Source organism: Neofelis nebulosa, chromosome 11 (genome assembly GCF_028018385.1).
Source record: "Neofelis nebulosa isolate mNeoNeb1 chromosome 11, mNeoNeb1.pri, whole genome shotgun sequence".
NCBI classification, from domain to species: domain Eukaryota; kingdom Metazoa; phylum Chordata; class Mammalia; order Carnivora; family Felidae; genus Neofelis; species Neofelis nebulosa.
This window is the reverse complement of record NC_080792.1, coordinates 58,710,524-58,730,466: the sequence shown is the minus strand read 5'-3', so window position 1 is coordinate 58,730,466 and position 19,943 is coordinate 58,710,524. Positions and strand designations below refer to the sequence as shown.

Genomic DNA, 19,943 nt, shown 5'->3' with positions numbered 1-19,943 from the left:
AGCAGGTGCTGTGATATCCCCATTGCCCAGGTGAAAGGTGGGTGGCAGAGACATGGGGTGGCCCCTTTTAGGCCAGGTACATGGTGAGCACCAGTCTCTAAGTCAGCTCCCCTGCTCTGTCTCCCAGCAGAGGGAACTGAGACAATAAACAGTTTTTGTATTTTCAGTACATAAAATACTGCTTTGTATGTTTTCATACTTTACATAATGGTCTCAGAGCGTCTACCCAGTGTCTTGTCACTTTATATCCTTTACGTAGAGAAAGTTTTACATTTTTATACGGTCAAATTTCCCCATTCTCTTCTTAACACGTTGAGCTTTAGGTATCGTTGAAACATTCTTTTAAAAAAAGGTCATAAATATTTTCCTTCATATTTTCTTCTACAAGGTTTAAAGCTTAATTTAAAGCTACATTTTGGGTTAAAAAAATTTTTTTTTAATGTTATTTATTTTTGAGAGAGAGAGATAGAGACAGAGCATGAGCGGGGACAGGCAGAGAGAGAGAGAGAGAGACGCACACAGAATCCGAAGCAGGCTCCAGGCTCCGAGCTGTCAACACAGAGCCCGACGCGGGGCTCGAACTCACAGACCGCGAGATCATGACCTGAGACGAAGTCAGACGCTCAACCGACTGAGCCACCCAGGTGCCCCTACCTTTTGTTTTTTATTTGGCATTTGTTTTTGGTGTTTTATGATTTTTTTCTTTTGTCCACACCGATAAGCAAATTTCCTAGCTCAGTGTATTGAAAAGCTCATGCTTTCCCCACTATTTACACATTTTCCTACATATGGCTATAGTCAACACCTGGGCTATTTTGATCTGTTGGTCTATTTCTCTCTTCCCAATCTGTGGTACCTATAATTTTCTATTTTCCTATGTCCCCGTCTGGTTTTGATATCAAGGTTATACAAGTCTCTTAAAGTGGGGGAGAAGTCTTCCTTTTCTCTTCCCTTCGAATAATTTTCGTAAGATTTGAATTATCTATTCCTTGAATATTTAGTAGAACACACCTGTTAATACTTTGGGGACTGGTGCTTTTCCCTGAGTCAATTTTTAACCATTGTTTACTTTTTAATTAATGCCTACTCAGACTTTTTAAGAAAACAATTTTAACGTTCATTTATTTTTGAGAGAGACCGAGAGACAGAGATGAATGGGGGAGAGGCAGAGAGAGACAGGGAGACACAGAATTGTAAACAGGCTCCAGGCTTGGAGCTGTTACCTTGGAGCCCGACACAGGGCTTGAACTCAAAAGCCATGAGATCATGACCTGAGCCGAAGTTGGACGCTTAACCAACTGAGCCACCCAGGTGCCCCATAATTTTTGTCCCATTTTGAATCAGTTTTGGAAAATCATACTTGTTAAGAAAATTACCCAACTTCTCTAATTTTTCAAGTTTGTTAGCTATTCATATTATCTATTATGATAAAAGAATCTTTTTCCTATTTCAAATATTGAGAGTTTTTGGCTTCTTTTCTTGTACTTCAGATTGCCAGATGTTTGTCTATTTTGTGAATCTTTTCACAAAACCCTTTTGATTCTGTTGATTTTCATGATTGTTTCTTTGCTTTTAATTTAATAATTTTCTGTTCTATTATTTCCTTTTTTCTTTAGTTGTATTCGTTCACATATTTTTTTAATTTTTTTTTACATTTACATTTATTTTTGAGAAACAGAGTGAGACAAAGCGTGAGCAGGGGAGGGGCAGAGAGAGAAGGAGACACAGAATCCAAAGCAGGCTTCGGGCTCCAAGCCATCAGCACAGAGCCTGACGCGGGGCTCGAACTCACGAACCATGAGATCGTGGGCCGAAGTCGGATGCTTAACCGAATGAGCCACCCAGGCGCCCCAACACGTATCTTTTTGATTTAGATGCTTGGTCTTTCTTCTTTTCTAATGACACTTAAAAACATATACACCCTTTTAGGTAACATTTTATCTGCATCCTACAAGTTTATGATACTATGATTCACAGTTCTCAGGAAGTTCTGATTCATATCAGGGCATTTTGCTTTGACCCATGAGTTGGGGGAAATGCTTTCTCATCTAGATCCTCAGTGAAGACTGATTTGTCTCTTTCTCACTTCCCTGTTCCGGTGCCCAGCTGGCTTCCCTCTTCCACCTCCCTCTGCGTCCCCCTCCACTGTCCCTTCTCTGAGTGCCTACCTTTTGTGAGCTTAGGTGTCAGGTGGCAATCTCGAGTTCAAATTCCTCGTATTGCACAGGCCTAACACGTTATCTCCTGTTTTTGGGTGGGTGTAAAACCCAAGATCCGAAATCATGAAGTCTGAGGTCCCCCACCCTCCCTCCAAGACTGACGCACCCCACCCACCCAGCCTCCAAAGAACAGTGGCATTGTCCACTCTCTGTCTGGCCTCTAGCTCTCACTCTTCTGGTTTCTAGTAGTTTCCTTTCTCGAAAGCTAAGCCAAATATTTTTAACATACATATTTACATATGATTTACATATAATATACAAAGTTATTAAAACATATATTTATATTTTATCTAGAATTTCTAGATGTTTGTAGGAGGAGGGTTTTCAGGTTATTTAGTTTGCCATTTTTGCTAAAACTGAAAGTACCTCCCACTTCTGAATGTCTCTCTTCTTGATTTGCACCTCCTGATACTTCTGAAAAATCCTTTTTTTTTTGGAAACAGCTTTACTGAAGCATAATTGATACATGATTACAATATACAATGTTTATTTTTTAAAAATTATTTTTATTTTTGGGCACCTGGGTGGCGCGGTCGGTTGAGCCTCCGACTTCAGCTCAGGTCATGATCTCACAGCTCATGAGTTCGAGCCCTGTGTCGGGCTCTGTGCTGACAGCTCAGAGCCTGGAGCCTGCTTCGGATTCTGTGTCTCTCTCTGCCCCTCTCCCACTCGCGTGCTCTCTCTCTCTCTCTCTCTCTCAGAAATAAATAAAAACATTAAAAAATAATTATTTTTATTTTTTAAAATGTATTTAGTTTTTTGAGAGAGTATGAGCAGGGAAGAGAGAGAGAGAGAGAGAGAGAGAGAGAGAGAGAGAGAGAGAGAGAGAGAGAGAATCTCACGCAGTGTGGAGCCTGATGACACGAGGCTTGATCCCACAACCCAGGGATCATGACCTCATCTGAAATCAAGAGTGGAATGGTCAACCTACTGAGCCACTCAGGTGCCCCCAATATACAATGTTTATGTGCACAACTTGATGAGTTTCAACATATGCATACACATAGTATCATCACTATTTCCAAGATAACAGACATATCCAATGCCTCTCCAAGTTTCCTGTGTCCCTTTTTCTTTGTTTTTGTAGTAAGAACACTTAATGTAAGATCTATCATCTGAACAAATTAAGTGCACAAAACGGTATTGTTAACTGTATAAGCACTATTTTGCATAGCAGACCTCCAGAACTTATTTATCTAGCATGACCAAAACTTTGTACCCATTGAACATCAACTCCCCATTACTCCCTCTTCCCAGCTCTTGGTAACCACTATGGTATTTCTCTGCTTATATGAATTTGACTATCTTGGATAATTCATAGAAGTAGAATCATGTATTCTGTGACTGGCTTATACGATGTTCTCCAGGTTCATCCATGTTGTAAATGGCAGGGTTTCCTTCTTTTTTAAGCCTGACCAAGAATCTTAAGCAACAACCCCTTTATGGTTTCTGCCTCAGTATTTCACTTCTAGGCTAATCTCCAGGCTACCTTTGCTGCTGAGGGTCAATCTCACAATGTCAACCTTTTCTATGAAGTAATGGGTTGGGGCGCCTGGGTGGCTGAGTGGATTAAGCATCTGTCTCTTTCACCTTGGGTTGTGATTCCAGGGTCATGGGATCGAGCCCTGTGTCAGGCTCTGTGCTGGTAGTGTGGAACCTGCTTGGGATTCTCTCTCTCCCTCTCTTTCTGCCCCTCCCCACCCCCTCTCTCAAAATAAATTGAAGGGGCACATGCACCACGATGTTCATAGCAGCACTAGCAACAACAGCCAAGTTATGGAGAGAGCCTAAATGTCCATCCACTGATGAATGGATAAAGAAGATGTGGTTTATATATACAATGGAATACTACTCAGGGATCAAAAAGAATGAAACCTTGCCATTTGCAACAATGTGGATGGAACTAGAGTGTATTATGCTAAGTGAAATAAGTCAGAGGAAGACAAATATAGTATGATTTCACTTATGTGGAATTTGAGAAACACAACAGATGAACATAGGGGAAGGGAAGGAAAACTAAGATAAAAACAGAGAGGGTGGCAAACCATAAGACACTCTTGAGTACAGAGAACAAACTGAGGGTTGCTGGAGGGGAGGTGGGTGGGGGGAGGGGCTAAATGGGTGATGGGCATTAAGGAGAACACGGGATGAGCTCTGGGTGTTACATGTAAGTGACAAATCGCTGGGTTCTACTGAAACCAATACTATACTGTATGTTAACTAACTTGAATTTAAATAAATATATTTAAAAAAACCTAGGAAGTTATACCAACTTACTTCACAACGTTAAAGTGACAATTAATGAGATGACACATGCAAATCAAAGTACATAATAAATTATAAACTTTTACTTAAAAAAAAAAAAAAGAACTAACGGATTCTTGAGTTGAGCAGAGCCATGGAATTGACCCTCTTATAAAACAAAGCAATTGCACCCTGTGTATTTCTCATTTATAAATTTCACTTTGAAAATAATCCTATAGCATACCACTATCTAGGTTATAACTGCTTAAGTATTTCCCGCTTTAATAAAAACATCTCTCGTGACCAGTTCCTACAGATAAAGTAATACAAGACTTCAGGGGGAAGACGACGATCTCTATTTGACAGGTTCAGAAACAGAGGAGCAGGAAAGTAAAATCTAAGCAAGAGGAGATGCTGGAATGCCAAGCTCAGGACTGCATCCAGTGGCTTACTCTGTTTTCAGAGTCAATGTTCCGGAGTTAGGGAATGCAGTCGTGTCTAATGCAGCACCCATTGTGTTTTGACACCCAGCAACAAGTGTTCTCGTGCTTAGAGGTGTTTTCATGTGCTCAATATAGCCAGATAACAACTGCTTTTAAATCCTGAGTGCCTTGCCTGTCTGTTGCTATCGCAACAAATGAAAGCAATTCGGTCTATGTTTACTGATAATTTATAAGCAAGTGCAGCAAGCGACAGGAGGAGGTGTCGTCGTTAACGTTTGCTAAAGTACACACAATACTTCAAAAGCCTATTCTGGCCTTACTCCACGTTACCAACCGAGCAAGGAACATGTGGCCATGGAGGCGGACAAGCCGACTTACCCTTCCCACTTCCACGAGGTTGGTCACCATTATGATGCTTGCGGTGTTTTCGTGCCACACCATCCTCCAGAAGTCATAGATGGTCTCCTGCATTGGTCCTGCAGCAAAACAGAACACAGACTTTTTTTTTTTTTCTCTTTGTAAGTTTGCAACTGGCCAATTTCTGGGGCTTGCAAATAAACCTATCAAGGCTCGCATGCAGTCCCCTCACTTTTATAGATGGACTTAGCTCTCCTTTCTAGTACCGATGCTAGTGTTGATGGGTGCCCTTGCTCAAACAGCACCTCCAGAGATACTGAATTTTTCATGCATGGCTGAATTTTCACATGTCATCAAACGTCTCTGCATTTGAGCTCTTTTTACCTCTCTTAAACGACTGCTGTGAAAGAAAGTTATTTCTCCATCATTTAGCTATTTATCTCCATAATACTCAAGAGTGAAATTTTAAAAAATGGATAACATCACTCTTCCTGCTAACAATTGGCAGATATCCCAGGGAAATGGTATATAGAATGAAATGAGCCTCTGTAGGAAAAATGGCCTCTTCTTGTTTCTAATATTTTTCTTATTCTGTGCCATCTGTCAAATTAATCCTTTTTTTTTTCACCTGACTTCCAAAAGTGAGAGAGAAATTAGACTTTTAAGCAGATGTACTTCCTGTCACTGAACGTGATCAGTACCTCTTTGCTCAACTCCCGGGATCTGAGTATTCCAAAGCTCTTTCTTATGGACCCGGGAAAAAAGGGGGGCAGGCGGGCATTACAAAATGCCAGTTCTATAGAAGCAGGTACAGGAAGTTGGAATATAGCATTTCTTCGAAACCAGATTTGTAAAAACCCTAATCTCTACTTGATGCTCATGCATGTCTGAGGGTGTAAGCATAACAGTACAAATCTTTAAAGAACAAGGAGAAATGCAAGGAAACGAGAGGAGCACAACCTCAAAGCCACAGGAGCCACATGATACGTGGGGAATCATACAAATGGTCAGGCACATGCTGGGACCAGGACCCGGCTGTACTATAGGATCTTGACAATGCAGATTACTGGATCTGGAACTCAAATATCTGACTTTGAGATCTGCCTCTACCTTTTCACTGGCTGTGTGATTTTGGACAAGTTAGCCACTGTAAGCTTCAGTGTTTTCATCTTTCTTTATCTACATACTGCTTTCAATGACACATCTCAGGGTTATTTTGAGGAGTCGTGGAGTTAATGCATACTCAGGCATTTTATAAATAGCAAAGCATGAACACGAAGACAAGGTGTGTTCAAAGATATTTATAAGTGGTCCTTCCTTGGCTAAGGCTTGGACACTGAGTAATGGTGGCACACCCGGGGCCCCCCTTCAGGTACCTCCCATTCATCTTGACCAATTATCAGCTGGTTCTTGGGTAATTTTTCTTCCCCAGTTTCACCATCAAAACCTCCTTGCCTTCTGTCTACAACACAAGCTTCTATCATTCCTCCTTGCTGCTCTGACTACACGCTCACCCTTCCCGTGAAAACTGACTCCACCTCCTGATGTCTCTGTGTCTTGTCCCCTGATGGGTCCAGGCCCGCCACCTCTCATGAAGCTGTGCCCCACCATTTCAGCCCACACACGTGCCATTCTCCTGAGGCATGGGCTGAGGATTTCAACGACTTCAATCTAAGGTTACACAGGGGACACGTAAACACTGGATCCCATCCATCACTACGTTTGTAGCCTGTGGACAGGAGCATTCATTGTGTCCTGAACCGCTTGTCGCTTATTCACAAGAACAAATATACCCTGAGTCTATCTTTGTATACACAGATAGGCTTCCCAACATGACTCCCCTCCCCCTCCGCAAAGAGGCGGCCCAGGCACTTTCTGCTTCCTTCACTAGATACACTGGCCTGAGCCACCTAGTCTGCAAGTTGCAGAAAGAGTTCCGATGACCATGGCTGTAGCGGATGAATCAGATGTTCCAGCATTGTGGATGGCATGTGCCTGCAGAAGAAAAGTCACGTCTCCCTTCCGTGCCCAACAGGAGTCACTCCAGAGATATTCCAGGCTGTGGGCCAGTTCCCACGTGCAGCTCACTTCCCCTTTCTGAGCTTTAGACTCCCTTGTGATTATTTAAGATCCCCCTGGAGGGAAACATGGCTGTGGCTGTGGTTTTACTACAATTTCCTTAGTGCCTTATGGAACACCTGGGACATAGCAGGAGCTCAGTGAGTAAGTGAATCAAGAAGTGAGCCTATATGCTTATGTATAGATTGTATTATTTACTATTAAACATACTAAAACATATCTCAGGATTAAGGAATATTAATAGATCATATTTGCATGATTTCCTTCCTCGACTTCCATTTTGGAGACTATCTATAGAAGCTGGAAAGCACATCGGCTTCACTCCTTTCCAGTTCATTGAAAGGGGGCATCTTTTGCAAGGGTCTCTTCGGAATGTGTGAGAGCAGTGATCAGGCAGGCCTCAGAGTGCTGTGACTGGACTACTGTTCCCAACCACCAACCAAGTCCCTCCTCTGTTTCCCAGACTCAAGGCTTTGCCTCTCAACTTAACTCAGTCCATTTCCCTAGGTAACCAGAGTGCCGTCCTGGCCTCCAGGAACTGTTCCCTACCGAGGGCAGTGTTTCTCAACTCTAGCTGCAGGTTACGATTATTGTGTAGCTTTTAAAAAATTCTGAGATCCGAGGTGCCCGGGTGGCTCAGTCGGCTGGGCGTCCGACTCTTGGTTATTGGCTCAGGTCATGATCTCACGGTTTGTAAGTTTGAGTCCTGTGTTCCCTCTGCACTGACAGCACGGAGCCTGCTTGGGATTCTCTCTCACTTCCTCTCTCTCTGCCCCTCCCCTGTGCTCTCTCTCAATATATTTAAATGTTTAAATTTAATGTTTAAAAATCTGTTTTTATGTTAAAACAACATGTTTAAAAATATGTTAAAAAACATTATGTTTAATGTTAAAATTTTTTTTTAATGTTTAAAAATGTTTAAGAAATGTTTAAAAATTTCTGAGCTCTGGGTAGCTTGGGTGGCTCAGTGGGTAAACGTCCGACTTCAGCTCAGGTCATGATCTCACAGCTCGTGGGTTCGAGCCCCGCATCGGGCTCTGTGCTGACAGCTCAGAGCCTGGAGCTGCTTCGGATTCTGTGTCTCCCTCTCTCTCTGCCCCTCCCCCACTCATTCTCTGTCTCCCTCTAGCTCAAAAATAAATAAACATTAAAAAAAATTCAAAAAAAATTCTGAGATCCTAACCCAAAAGACTGATTTAATTGGTCTGGGGTGAGGTTAGGTCTGGGTGTATTTTCAAATCTCTCCTGGTGGAGAACCACGGATCCAGAGCATCAGGAACATTCGGCTCTACCTTCTGACCTATCAGGTGGTCTCATATGGAGGAGGTGAACTGTGGAACACCAAAGATTTGTTCTGAATCTACTAATTAGTCTAACTCTGTGTACCAGCAATTTGAATGGAGGAATCCCATTTCTCTCTGATTTAGAAGGAACTTCGTACATAAAATGTCATCTAGGAACATGGCTGTATCACTTCACCAAGGGGGCTCAGAGGCTATGAAGGTGATAGGGGTTTTTAATGTTTACATAACTACACATGGGTTAACTTTAAAATCAAGGGCATTTATAAGCATTAGTGGTTCATTTGGGTGATTATATAAATGGTATTCTTGATGATTTTCTTACTTGCTGCCTTTAAAAAAAAGGATTGGGATAGACTAAAAAAAAACAACAATTAGGATAGAAAAATTAGACTAAAAAAAAGACTGGGCTAGAAAAATGAAATAGGTGATGTTCTTTTCAATGCTAAAATTGCAATCAGTATCCAGAGGAACTGTAACAGTTTGGGCTAATATCTGAAAATGAATTTGAACACAAAGATTATTCTGAGTTGATCCCAGGAAGAAAAAAACATGCAAGGAGAGGGTCCCCATCTCCCCCGGTGTAGTTTTGACTTGGTTTCCTGGTCTCTTCTCCCCTTCACGTGTGTGCCACTGTGCTGTCATTTGAGAGCAGCCCCCTTTCTGACACACCACATGACCTCCCTGATCTGGTGACCATGGCGGTTCACCAACAAAACTGTTCGGGGGTGGGCACTGGAGAGTTTTGTCCTCTTGACTAATGATGCAAGATATTTTCATGAATGTTCATTCAAATCTTGGTTTGTGTTTTCATGCTTTTTTTGGAGGGGAAGGGGACTAAAGGAAGAAGGAAGGCACCTGAATTTAAGGTTTAAAAAAAAAAATTTTTTTTTTTAACGTTTATTTTTGAGACAGAGAGAGACAGAGCATGAACAGGGGAGGGGCAGAGAGAGAGGGAGACACAGAATCCGAAACAGGCTCCAGACTCTGAGCTGTCAGCACAGATCCTGACGCGGGGCTCGAACTCACGGACTGCGAGATCATGACCTGAGCTTAAGTTGGACGCTCAACCGACTGAGCCACCCAGGCGCCCCGGAATTTAAGGTTTTTAATGCAAAACTGATCAGTCCTGTTTTTCTTTTCTTTTTGAAATTATTCCAATTATACTGAATAATATATTTCTAATTATTTCCCGAGACACGAATAAATTATGACTCAGAGATACATGTCTTCTAACAAAAGTCAAAAAGCATGCCAGAGGCCAGCACAGGACAGGCTTTACTGATACCAAGATCCACTCCCTTTGATTTTGGTAGCTCTTGGTGGGGTCTGAGTGACCCTGGTCACCATGAGCCTCCAGATAAATGCCCAGGATACAAGACGGTTATCCCTGGCACCTGTGCCCTGACAGAGCTGAGATTTAGGGTGGAACACCAGGGGAGAGTCAGCATTCCTCTGCCTCTGATGTCTGTCTCCCAAAAGCTGGTGTGGCACGTGCCCTTACCACGAGGACAAATATAGAGAGGTCACTGGGGATTGCTTCCAGGGTGGACAAACAATTAAACTCCTAAGACAAGGAATCTACCGAGGTAGGCAAAGGACTCCGGAAAACCTCCCTCGCTCGAGGGACGAACGGCTGTGACCGACAGCCCCAGGATGATTTCCGCAGTTTGTGTCTGGGTGGGAGCCTCTGGGATTGCTGTGGCTGCATTTTACCGATGTTTGCACAACAGGCAAGAAAGTTCTTCCCAGCAGTTGTCCCCGTAGGGACTCAAGCGTGCAAGGGAAGGTCTCAAAATTTCAAGAATATCAGGCTGATAATACATTGTTTCCCTCACAATGGTGGACTCACGTGGACCTCTGCCGAGAAGAAAATGTGTGCAGGGGCCATTCCTACCACCACCGAGCCCGGAAGGGACAACAACAACAACAATAAAAAGGTCAGGAGGGACTAGAGCACAATAAAAAAAAAAATTAAAAGCAATGACAAGCATCAATGAGACATTCAAGGATGGGCTCTATTGAGTAAGGTGAGTTCTTCAGTTCATGGAAAGTGAGTGATATTAAAAAAATCGTAATTTCTTCTTTGAGAGAAGACTTGTATCCTTTTTCTTCATGTTCTAATTTCTATATGGTGTGTTTTCTGTGGTAACCAGAACTGCCAAGAAATCAAGGTCCTTAAGCTCACAGTGGCATATTGGAGTTTTTTGAAGGGAAGAACGATAGTACAAATTCAAAATGTGATCCCGTCATGCACAGACTAATACCTAACCTCTTTTGGGCACCTGCTGTTTCTCAGGTCCCGTTTGAAGTAGTTTAACGTGTAGTCACTCATTAAAAAGTAACTCATTAAAAAGACTGCATTCCAGTGTAACAGGTGCATGTTACTGGAAGGAGAGGGGCCCCGGGGAAGTCAGGCAGATTGTCTGAGGGCACATGGCTCGTGGGTTGCAGAGCTTGTGACATGTGAGGCCTTACCCCACTGTGTGACGCTGCCTCCATGGCAATGTCAAAAGCGACTCAGAAGGGTTCTAACCGACAGGGGCGTGCGTGCAGTCATCATGATCCCGGCAGGAGGATCACAGAAGAAAACCCACGTCGACCACCTGAAAATACCTCTTCAAACACGCATAATTTTAATCAGGGTGATTCCTGCCTTCCAGCCTCCCATGGGTCCCCCTGCCACAGAATCAAATCCAACTTCTTGAGTATGGCCAGCCGCAGTCCCCTTCTCCACTGCCCCTACTTCTCCTAGGTCCTGAGCTGCCAGCAGTCAGGAGCATTTGCAGTGCAGAAGCCCTCCTCCGATTGCTATCCGTCACGGCTTGGCCCACTGAAGGTCACCTCGTCAGGCAAGTGTTCCGAGACCCAAACCATGGCTCCCTGTTTCTTCAAACATTTACAGTCAGTTGTGATGCCAGTCTGTTCTTAATGTATGTCTTCCCTGGAGGTCTGTGAACGCGGACCTGCCCATTCGGGTCACAGTTTCTCTGTGCCCAATGGTCTCATACCTAGCTTGCTTCCCTCATTCACACCCCCTTGCTGGCCCCTGGTGGGAATGTGAGCGTGCAGCCTGTATCTATAGGTGAGTACCCAGCCTGCTCTGTGCCAGGCACTCTTTGAGGCGTAGAAAGTGTAAAATAAAATTCTTTGAGGTGTAGAAGGGGTGCCAAGGTGAATTACAGAAGAATAGCCCCTACTTTCAAGAAGCTTGTAGTTGTAGAAGGTAGAGAAAAGTCAAGGACGTATTACATTCTCATTTAAAGGGAAGTAAAGTAAGAATCCTAAGATACCTGCATTTCAAACTGAGCTATGCACACTTCTGGAGACACATGGAGATTTTCCATGGGGTACGTGATTAGTTTTAAAAGGATTCATTTCTAGATACTTAAGTCTATACGGACACCATCAACACTGATCTCCCCGAGAAGGAGCCCGCATGCACAATGAGCTTTCTTGCACTTGACAAAACTCTCACCCATCTCAAAGACTACTGTGGGGCGCTGCTCAGGTCTGAAACAAAGCAACTGACTGAAATACTGACTCTGAAAAATCACAGGGCTTCCTGCCTCCTTTGTCTGAAACAAATTTCTATTATGGGTAAAACTTGATGTTAGAAATGGAGTATTTTTTTTAAATAAAGAGAAAACTTTATTTGTTAAACAATGCCATTGAAACCTGTATTTGATCATAGTAGAAGTCGGGGTGGGGCGCCTGGGTGGCCTAGTCGGTTAAGCGTCTGACTTCAGCTCAGGTCGTGATCTCATGACTTGTGAGTCTGAGCCACGTGCTAGGCTCTCTGCTGACAGTTCAGAGCCTGGAGCCTGCTTCAGATTCTGTGCCTCCCTCTCTCCCTCTGCCCCTCCCCCACTCTCGCTCGCTCGCTCTCTCAAAAATAAATATTTAAAAAATTAACAAAAAAAAGAAATCGGAGTAATTTGGTACATGTTGGGATGCTCTGAATTCAGAACACTTGAAAGCAGTAGAGGCTGGTAACACTTATTCTTTTAAACGGAAGTGGAATGGGGCGCCTAGGTGGCTCAGTCGGTTGAGCGGCCGACTTCGGCTCAGGTCACCATCTCGCGGTCCGTGAGTTCGAGCCCCGCGTTGGGCTCTGTGCTGACAGCTTGGAGCTTGGAGCCTGTTTCGGATTCTGTGTCTCCCTCTCTCTGCCCCTCCCCTGTTCATCTTCTCTCTCTGTCTCAAAAATAAACGTTAAAAAAAAATTAAAAAAAAATAAATGGAAGTGGAATATCTGGCTTGAGTGCCATATTTTTCTGGATGAAACCCGTGGTTGGAGGTTTCATGTGTTTTCTTTCAGGTTAGATATGCTTAAGTCTATAAAGCAGTCAAAATATATTTATCACATATCATAAAATGTTTATTCTAGTTACATCAGTCCCCATTTCATCTTAGAAAACATTTAATACTATCTCCTTTTAACAAGTAGGGAGTCCAGCTACCAGAAGGTCAAGTCCAGAGGGAGCCGCTCAGCTCTCCTGCAGCAGGCAGACAGATGTGTGCCCATGGTGGAGGGACCTGTTTTATTTACTGACCGAAAACTCTCAAGAAACACGACTATGTCGAATCTGAACAGCAAACAAAGAGTAAATAGAGAGATAATGCAACGAGTAATGAGAAAGGCACATTTTAAATATCTTAGTCCAGGTGTATCAAAAAAATGTTGAACTGTTCCAAGGATGGCTCCCTGGACATGTAGGTGGCTGGCAGAGACCAGCAGTGGAAATGTCCAGGCAGTGTGGAAATGTCTGGAATCCCAAAGACAGTGGTGGCATGGCTCCACATGGTGATTCCTCCGCAGCGTGTGGAGTATGGGGGTAGGGAGGTCAGAACAGTGGTGGGCAGGGTGACCGGCCTCCGGATGGCCTTGCACAGCTGGCACACTCAAGATGACCTAGTGCAGAGATGGGGATCCCATCTGAATCAGACCGGGGAGACGGGCTGCCCTTGGAGGGCGGTTGTGGACAACACTGAGCTGGATTCTTGCTGTCCCTGGTGCAATGGAGCTGAGGGCCTTGGGCTGGAAAGTAAAGGGGACTTGGGAAGCAGGATGACAAAGATAGTGAACAATTAAATGAGGGGCAGTGATGAGCCCCTCGGGCCAGGTGTGTCTTATGTGTACTGTCGTTTATGCATCTCTGCAACTGTGTACTTTTCTATTTTAAGATGAGAACCAGGCTTAGGAGAATAAGTGCCTATTTGTTTGTTTGTTTTTAGGTATTTTTGAGAGAGAGAGAGAAAGAGACAGAGCATGATAGGAGGGTCGGGGAGAGAGGGAGACACAGAATTAGAAGCAGGCTCCAGGCTCTGAGCTGTCAGCACAAAGCACGACATGGGGCTTGAACTCACGAACCACAAGATCATGACCTGAGCAGAAGTCGGATGCTAACCGACTGAGCCACCTGGGCGTCTTTGAAGCTGGGATTCCAACTCAGGTCAATACAATTGCACTTAAAAAAAAAAGTTTATTTATTTTTGACAGAGAGGGAGACAGGGCATGAGTGGGGGAGGGACAGAGAGAGAGAGAGAGAGAGAGAGAGAGAGAGACAGAGAGGGGGAGAGAGAGAACCCCAAGCATGCTCCGCACTGTCAGCACAGAGCCCAATGTGAGGCTCCATCCCATGAACCGTGAGACCATGACCTGACCTAAAATCAAGTACTGGATGCTTAACTGACTGAGCCACCCGGGCGCCCTGCACTGTTTAAATTTCAGAATGACCTCAACAGACCGGGGTGGAAGGCTCGTTTGTGAACATCAGTTCTCCACCTATGTGACATGACTGGTCCTGGGTGTGGGAGGGGGGCTGTGTCTGGTGTGGGGTACACACCGAATGGTGGAAGTACAGAGGGAGAGGGCAGGGAACCTAAGGGCAAAGTGGCTGCAGAAAACCGAGGAGCCCTTGCTTTGGGCACTGGCCCGGCTTGGGCTTGGTCAAGTCCTTCAGCATCCAGTTCATTCCATTAGGACAGACGGCCACTGAAGGTGGAATACGAATGTGGAAAAAGACAAGCCTAGGATTTATGCATTTATTTTAAAGCTCTTGCTCATAAATAAAAGTGGTCCTAAATTTTTGATCCATTATTGTTATTGTTGCTGCTGGCAATAATCTAGAATAAGTATTATGGAGTCAGTTATTCAACATTCAGAGCATTAGATGTCCCTTCAGTGGTTTCTGAATAAGTTTTTATTAGAAAACTTTATGTGATTTTTCAGTATGATAGTTCTGTAATACATCTATAATTTTACATTGAGTAGCTTTTCATTTGTAGCCGTAGTGAAATGTAAAAGGTAAAATATGCCACCATGTCTTACGGATTGAATCTGCCTCGTGTATCACAAAAACGATAATGGTGACACAGAAAACAGTCAGCTTCTGCATTAATAATCCTTAACAATACTTACTTGATAGGTGCATTTGCTCTCCCCTGAGGCTACTTATGTTAAAATCATGGAATTTTTATGAATAATTTTTGGTTTCAGCTGCAGAAAGTGGAAACCGAAGTTGAGACGGCTGGGTGCATGAGATGTGATTTGCTCATTTTCCTGAATTGCTAAGAATATCGCCCCCTCCCAGATATTACCGTTTTAAAGCAACAACAGAAATCAATGAAAAAATTAGGAGCACTGAGGACTGTTGTGTGATGGGGAAAACTTGGGAATACTTTCTTTAACTAAATTCAAAAATATAACTGGTGGCAATGATAAAACAGGATTTCCAAGGATGGCTCTTACGGGAAGCATTCTCTACGCCCAGAATTACGGGGTTCGCAATGTTCAGCAGCCTACTGGAATTTTCACTTAGTGACAGCAAAAGAGAAAATAGGCATAAAGTACACCTTTTTAGAAGTAGTGTCAAAAGCGATGACTTAAATCACGCTGTTAAATAGCGTGCGCAGCTACTGATTTTGGTGGTTCTCGCACAAAGATAGATCCCTTCTTACCCTGGAGGAGGCTTCCCCACTGTGGGTCTTTCCCCTTTGCCTGGCCCACTCAGGTTAGCAGCTGCTTGCCAATTACCCTGTTTCTTCTAGATTGGCTCACAGGTGCGTGCTCCTCTTACAACCTAAAATGAGGCACACGCTTCCTGCCATATCCATGAGCAACCATCCCATTCCCTAAAATTGGCCTTTCAGGCGGAAATCAGAGAGTGTGCCAACATTAACTGTGCAAATATTCGGGGCTTTCCCTAGATGATTAGCGTCGTGGAATGTTGGCTTCCAGGTGCATTACTAGAACATATGCCATCCTGACTGGACCCCAAAAGGTCACGTCGGGTTTAACTAAGAGAAAATTGGTGCAAACCAAACCCTAATGGACAGGCCGCACGCAGATTCTAAAACAGCCCGGGAAGCCTCTGTCTGTGGGTCATAAACCTTCCACCATCATCTCTTTATTTTTGGTTAGTAATGTGTCTTTTGTCTTACTTACTCCGTTTAAATAGTTATGAAATATTTAACGACAAAAAGTATAACGAATGATACAGTAGATACTCTTTGCTATGTCTTAATAAAGAGATACATTTAATCGGTCCCAATTTTCTTCCTAAGAAATACAAGGCACTTGGTATTTTAAAATTCTAATCTCTACCTTCCCATTTTTCATATTCGTATTGTCTAGTACCTCAGTTCCAGTATGAGTCCATCCTACCTTCTTTGGTCATTATTACAGTTCCTTTCTTTTCTGTTGTAAATTTTTACATACCTTCACAGTTTTTGTTGTGGTTTTCCTTAATTTATCCCTGCTAGGATACAATTCCTGCATTTCCACACCAGTCTTAATTATGTCACAAGTCGCAGCAAAAATAAAGAAGCACGTTTTTTTTTTTTTTTAAAAGGAAACTGAAAACAAAATGAGTCAGGTATTCTGAGTGCTTTCTTCCTTTTCCCCTACCAGGAATTTTAAGACCTGGAAATAAGGAAATAAATGAAAATAGTGGCTTTGTCACCTGAGTGTGTCATAATATTTTTAGAAGTTTTCTTTCCTTAATAAAAGCCACACGTGTTAAAATTAACCTAAACAAAGCATTTTGAAAAAAATCTATACAATCACCCTTGGGAGTCTTCAAATAAGTTATTTTCGACACACAAGCATGTACACACTTTTAACCATTTAGATAAATTTGTGGAATGATAAAATCCCAAATCAAGTTTAAAGAATAGCTTTGGCTTCTCTCACACCACATATGCCTTATGATGACTTAAATTACAATCTTGGGTTTTGCTAAAGAAAAAAATACCAACATATTTTTCTCTATAAAAATGCTGGCACACAAACTCAAAACTAAAAAGGTTTCGAAAGTGATCGAAGTGTTCTCAATGTGAAGCAAGCGTAGAAAAAAAATCTGTCTATATGTCAAACCTAAGTGGAATAAGGTTGGTCTAATTGTGTTGCTAGGAATTTTGTTTTGGAAACGTGTTAATAAATTATTGGTGAAAAATTTTAATATCCTGTTTGCTTTCCCCTGGGTAAGTAGTGAGGCTTTGGGTGTGGGTCAGGGTAGAAGTCACCTTTACCTGAAGCCATGGGAAGGATTATTTGCAAGTGTAGTGTTTATAGTTTCTTGCCTGCATATAAATATTTCACTGGGTATCTCCCTATATTTTAAGGAACATAACCATGGGGTGCCTGGGTGGCTCAGTCGGTTAAGCGTCTTGACTCTCGGTTTTGGCTCAGCTCATGATCTCACGGTTTCATGAGTTCGAGGCCCCCATCAGGCTCTGTGCTGACAGGCTGTACGTTGCTTGGTATTCTCTCTCTCCCTCTCTCTCTGCCCCTCCCCTGCTTACGCGGTCTCTGTCTCTCTCACAAATAAATAAACTTAAAAAATATTAAAGACATAACATTGATGCTGTTATAGAATTTAAAAAGAACAGTAATTCTTTAAACTCATTGGACACCCATTAACTATGGACTCCTCAGTCCTTTTCCTAAGCTGACACGCAGTGCTTGGGGACACCTGCATTTCCTGGGAATTTGCTGTGTGAACTGGATCTCAGAAGTGGTCTGCAGGAATTCCTTTTGCTTCGGCTCCACACTGCTCCTGGCTCTTCGGTGCAGATTGTAACTGACCACTTTTAGGCATCCGGTTAACCCCTAGCCGAGCAGAAGATGGTACCCGTCTAACCAGCCCCACCCAACGCACAGGTTGAAGGAGGCCAAGAGCACCCATCTTTCCCTTTATTTCCCCCCTCTGCTCCTCTGTCACTGTTATTCTCTCTTCCACGAGATCATTTCTCAGCCCCATTGTTCTCCAGGAGTTTCTCAGCCTTACAGAACTCCTCTCTAAAATATCCTTATGTATTCTTATCTCAGAAAGCGGTCTGGACAAAGCCTGTTGCGAAGAAACCTGTCTGGCCTTTGCAATATGGCTGTTTTCACTGATTACAATCTGACCCTCTGTGTGCTTCAGGGAAGCCTTCAGAACACCAAGGCTGGTGTCCTTTGCTGCTACTGGAGCTGCTCAATTTCTGCAAGACTTCAAAAATGGAAGCAAAATCGATTTCTCCAAGCTTGTGATACAGCTTATTGTCTTTCCAACCCATGTCTGTCTTTTGTTTCAAGATGATGATACTCTTTGCACTTTGGGGAGGATGCAGGATATTGGTGAAAATGTAAGTGGTTCCCTTTGAGACATCCTTCTGGAAGGAAGCATTAATTCATGCAGAATTATTCATTTTTACGAAAACTATATGGGTACACACTATTCCTGGGTTAAACCTGAACTGCCTATGTGTTACTGAAAATGTGTCTCTTGGAATTCATGTAATGATAATGATAAGATAAGAATCATAGCTCATATTTATTGAAAGGTTGCTCGCAAAGCTGGCATCTGAGCCTAGCCAGCCTAACTCTGGTATCCACGCTCGTCAGCCTCTCTTTTCCACTGCCTCTTGGACGGGAGAAGTCTTGTCCTAGTTACTGACATAAAAAGTGTTAGTATATGGAAGGAATTTTAGGACCCCAGTTTCAAAGATTTGATTGTGGCCATACTGCATAAGCAAAGGAATATGTGTGAATAAAACCAGCAAGGGGGTGACTCTTAGGGTGACTTGTACCTAAAACTAAAATGTTCCAAAGCATTTCTGGAAACTCCATTTACCTAGATGGAACCATTATGTGGAATTTGTTCTTTGGGGATGACAGTCAGCCCTCCTCTAAGAATCATGCCTTCCTAGCAGGTGCATAAACATTTTCGGCTCCCGGTGGTACCACTGTGAATGGGAAGGCAAAGGCTGCTATCATTCCTGACAGGGAAAGCTGAACGCTAAAGGCAGACAAATCAGATCTGAGTGACAGGGGTAAAGATTAGGCCTCCAAAGAGAAACTCTTATATAGAAAAGAATGAAAGGGTTGGTAGGCAGCGTGTGGCAATAATGCGCTCTACACTGCAGAGACAGAGGCCCCGCTACTGGAGGGACCTTCGGTCCTTGATCCCTGGGAGGGCTTGTATGGCAATATTGCCTGAAGAGCTGGGAAGAGGCGCATGAGAAAGTGTTTGTAGCCTCAGAAGGGAGGAACATGACAGATGTTCACACCACACGAGCCTCTTGCTGGCTGAGTCACAGAGCATTCATCAGGCCTGTCTCCAAAGAGAACCCTCATAAACTCATCTTGAGTACTTGTTCATTCTGTGAAGAGGAGAACAGAGAGAAGGCAATCAAGGAGAAAAAAGAAGAATGGCGGCCCTCAGAATGGAGGGGTTTGGTGACCCACAGGATCTGGCTGCCTTCTGTCAAGGAGACATAAAGCAAAGGGAAAAACCTATGTTCATATGCTTCAGGGGCCACTGGCAGAGAAATAAAAGCTTTCATTAGTCTCTAAATCCTTTAATTAAGCTTTTCTCAGTATACAAGTGGGATCTGCTTTTATTTAAGAAAAAAGAGAGTAACTCTAATAAATGAATAAAATAGAGAGAAGTTGATTCCCTAGACATAGCTCAGTGTAGGCAATCTCAAATTTTCAATGGCAGCATGGGGCACTGCATGAAGAAATTTCCAGAAGCATCCTTTTGAGTAAGAAGGCAAGAAACAAAAGCAACTTGCGATGGCCAGAAACTTCTTAAATTGTCTGCTGCAAACTTCTTCAAAACTGTGTCGGTGTGTGATACAGGAACCTGATCGTGACAGGAAAGTGGTTCCAGTTCTGCACTGGGTCTCACGTTTTCACCTGCTATGGAGGATGGGTGATGGAGAGCAATAGCCTAAAGTCATGCCCAAACCTGGTATTCTTACAAAATCACAGAGTAGCGACGGTTGTTTATTTATAGACCAGCACGATG

The 19,943-nt window shown here is 43.2% G+C and overlaps 1 protein-coding gene across 6 annotated transcripts in view; it reads right to left on the bottom strand.

Moving 5' to 3' along the window:
- Positions 1–19,943, bottom strand: part of PTPRM (protein tyrosine phosphatase receptor type M) — a 795,639-nt gene that overhangs the window by 53,655 nt on the left and 722,041 nt on the right. For all 6 annotated transcript variants that reach the window (XM_058692682.1, XM_058692677.1, XM_058692679.1 and 3 more), the window contains one exon: positions 5,285–5,382. In XM_058692682.1, the coding sequence (XP_058548665.1) occupies positions 5,285–5,382 (98 nt within the window). The remainder of the gene's footprint in view (positions 1–5,284; positions 5,383–19,943) is intronic.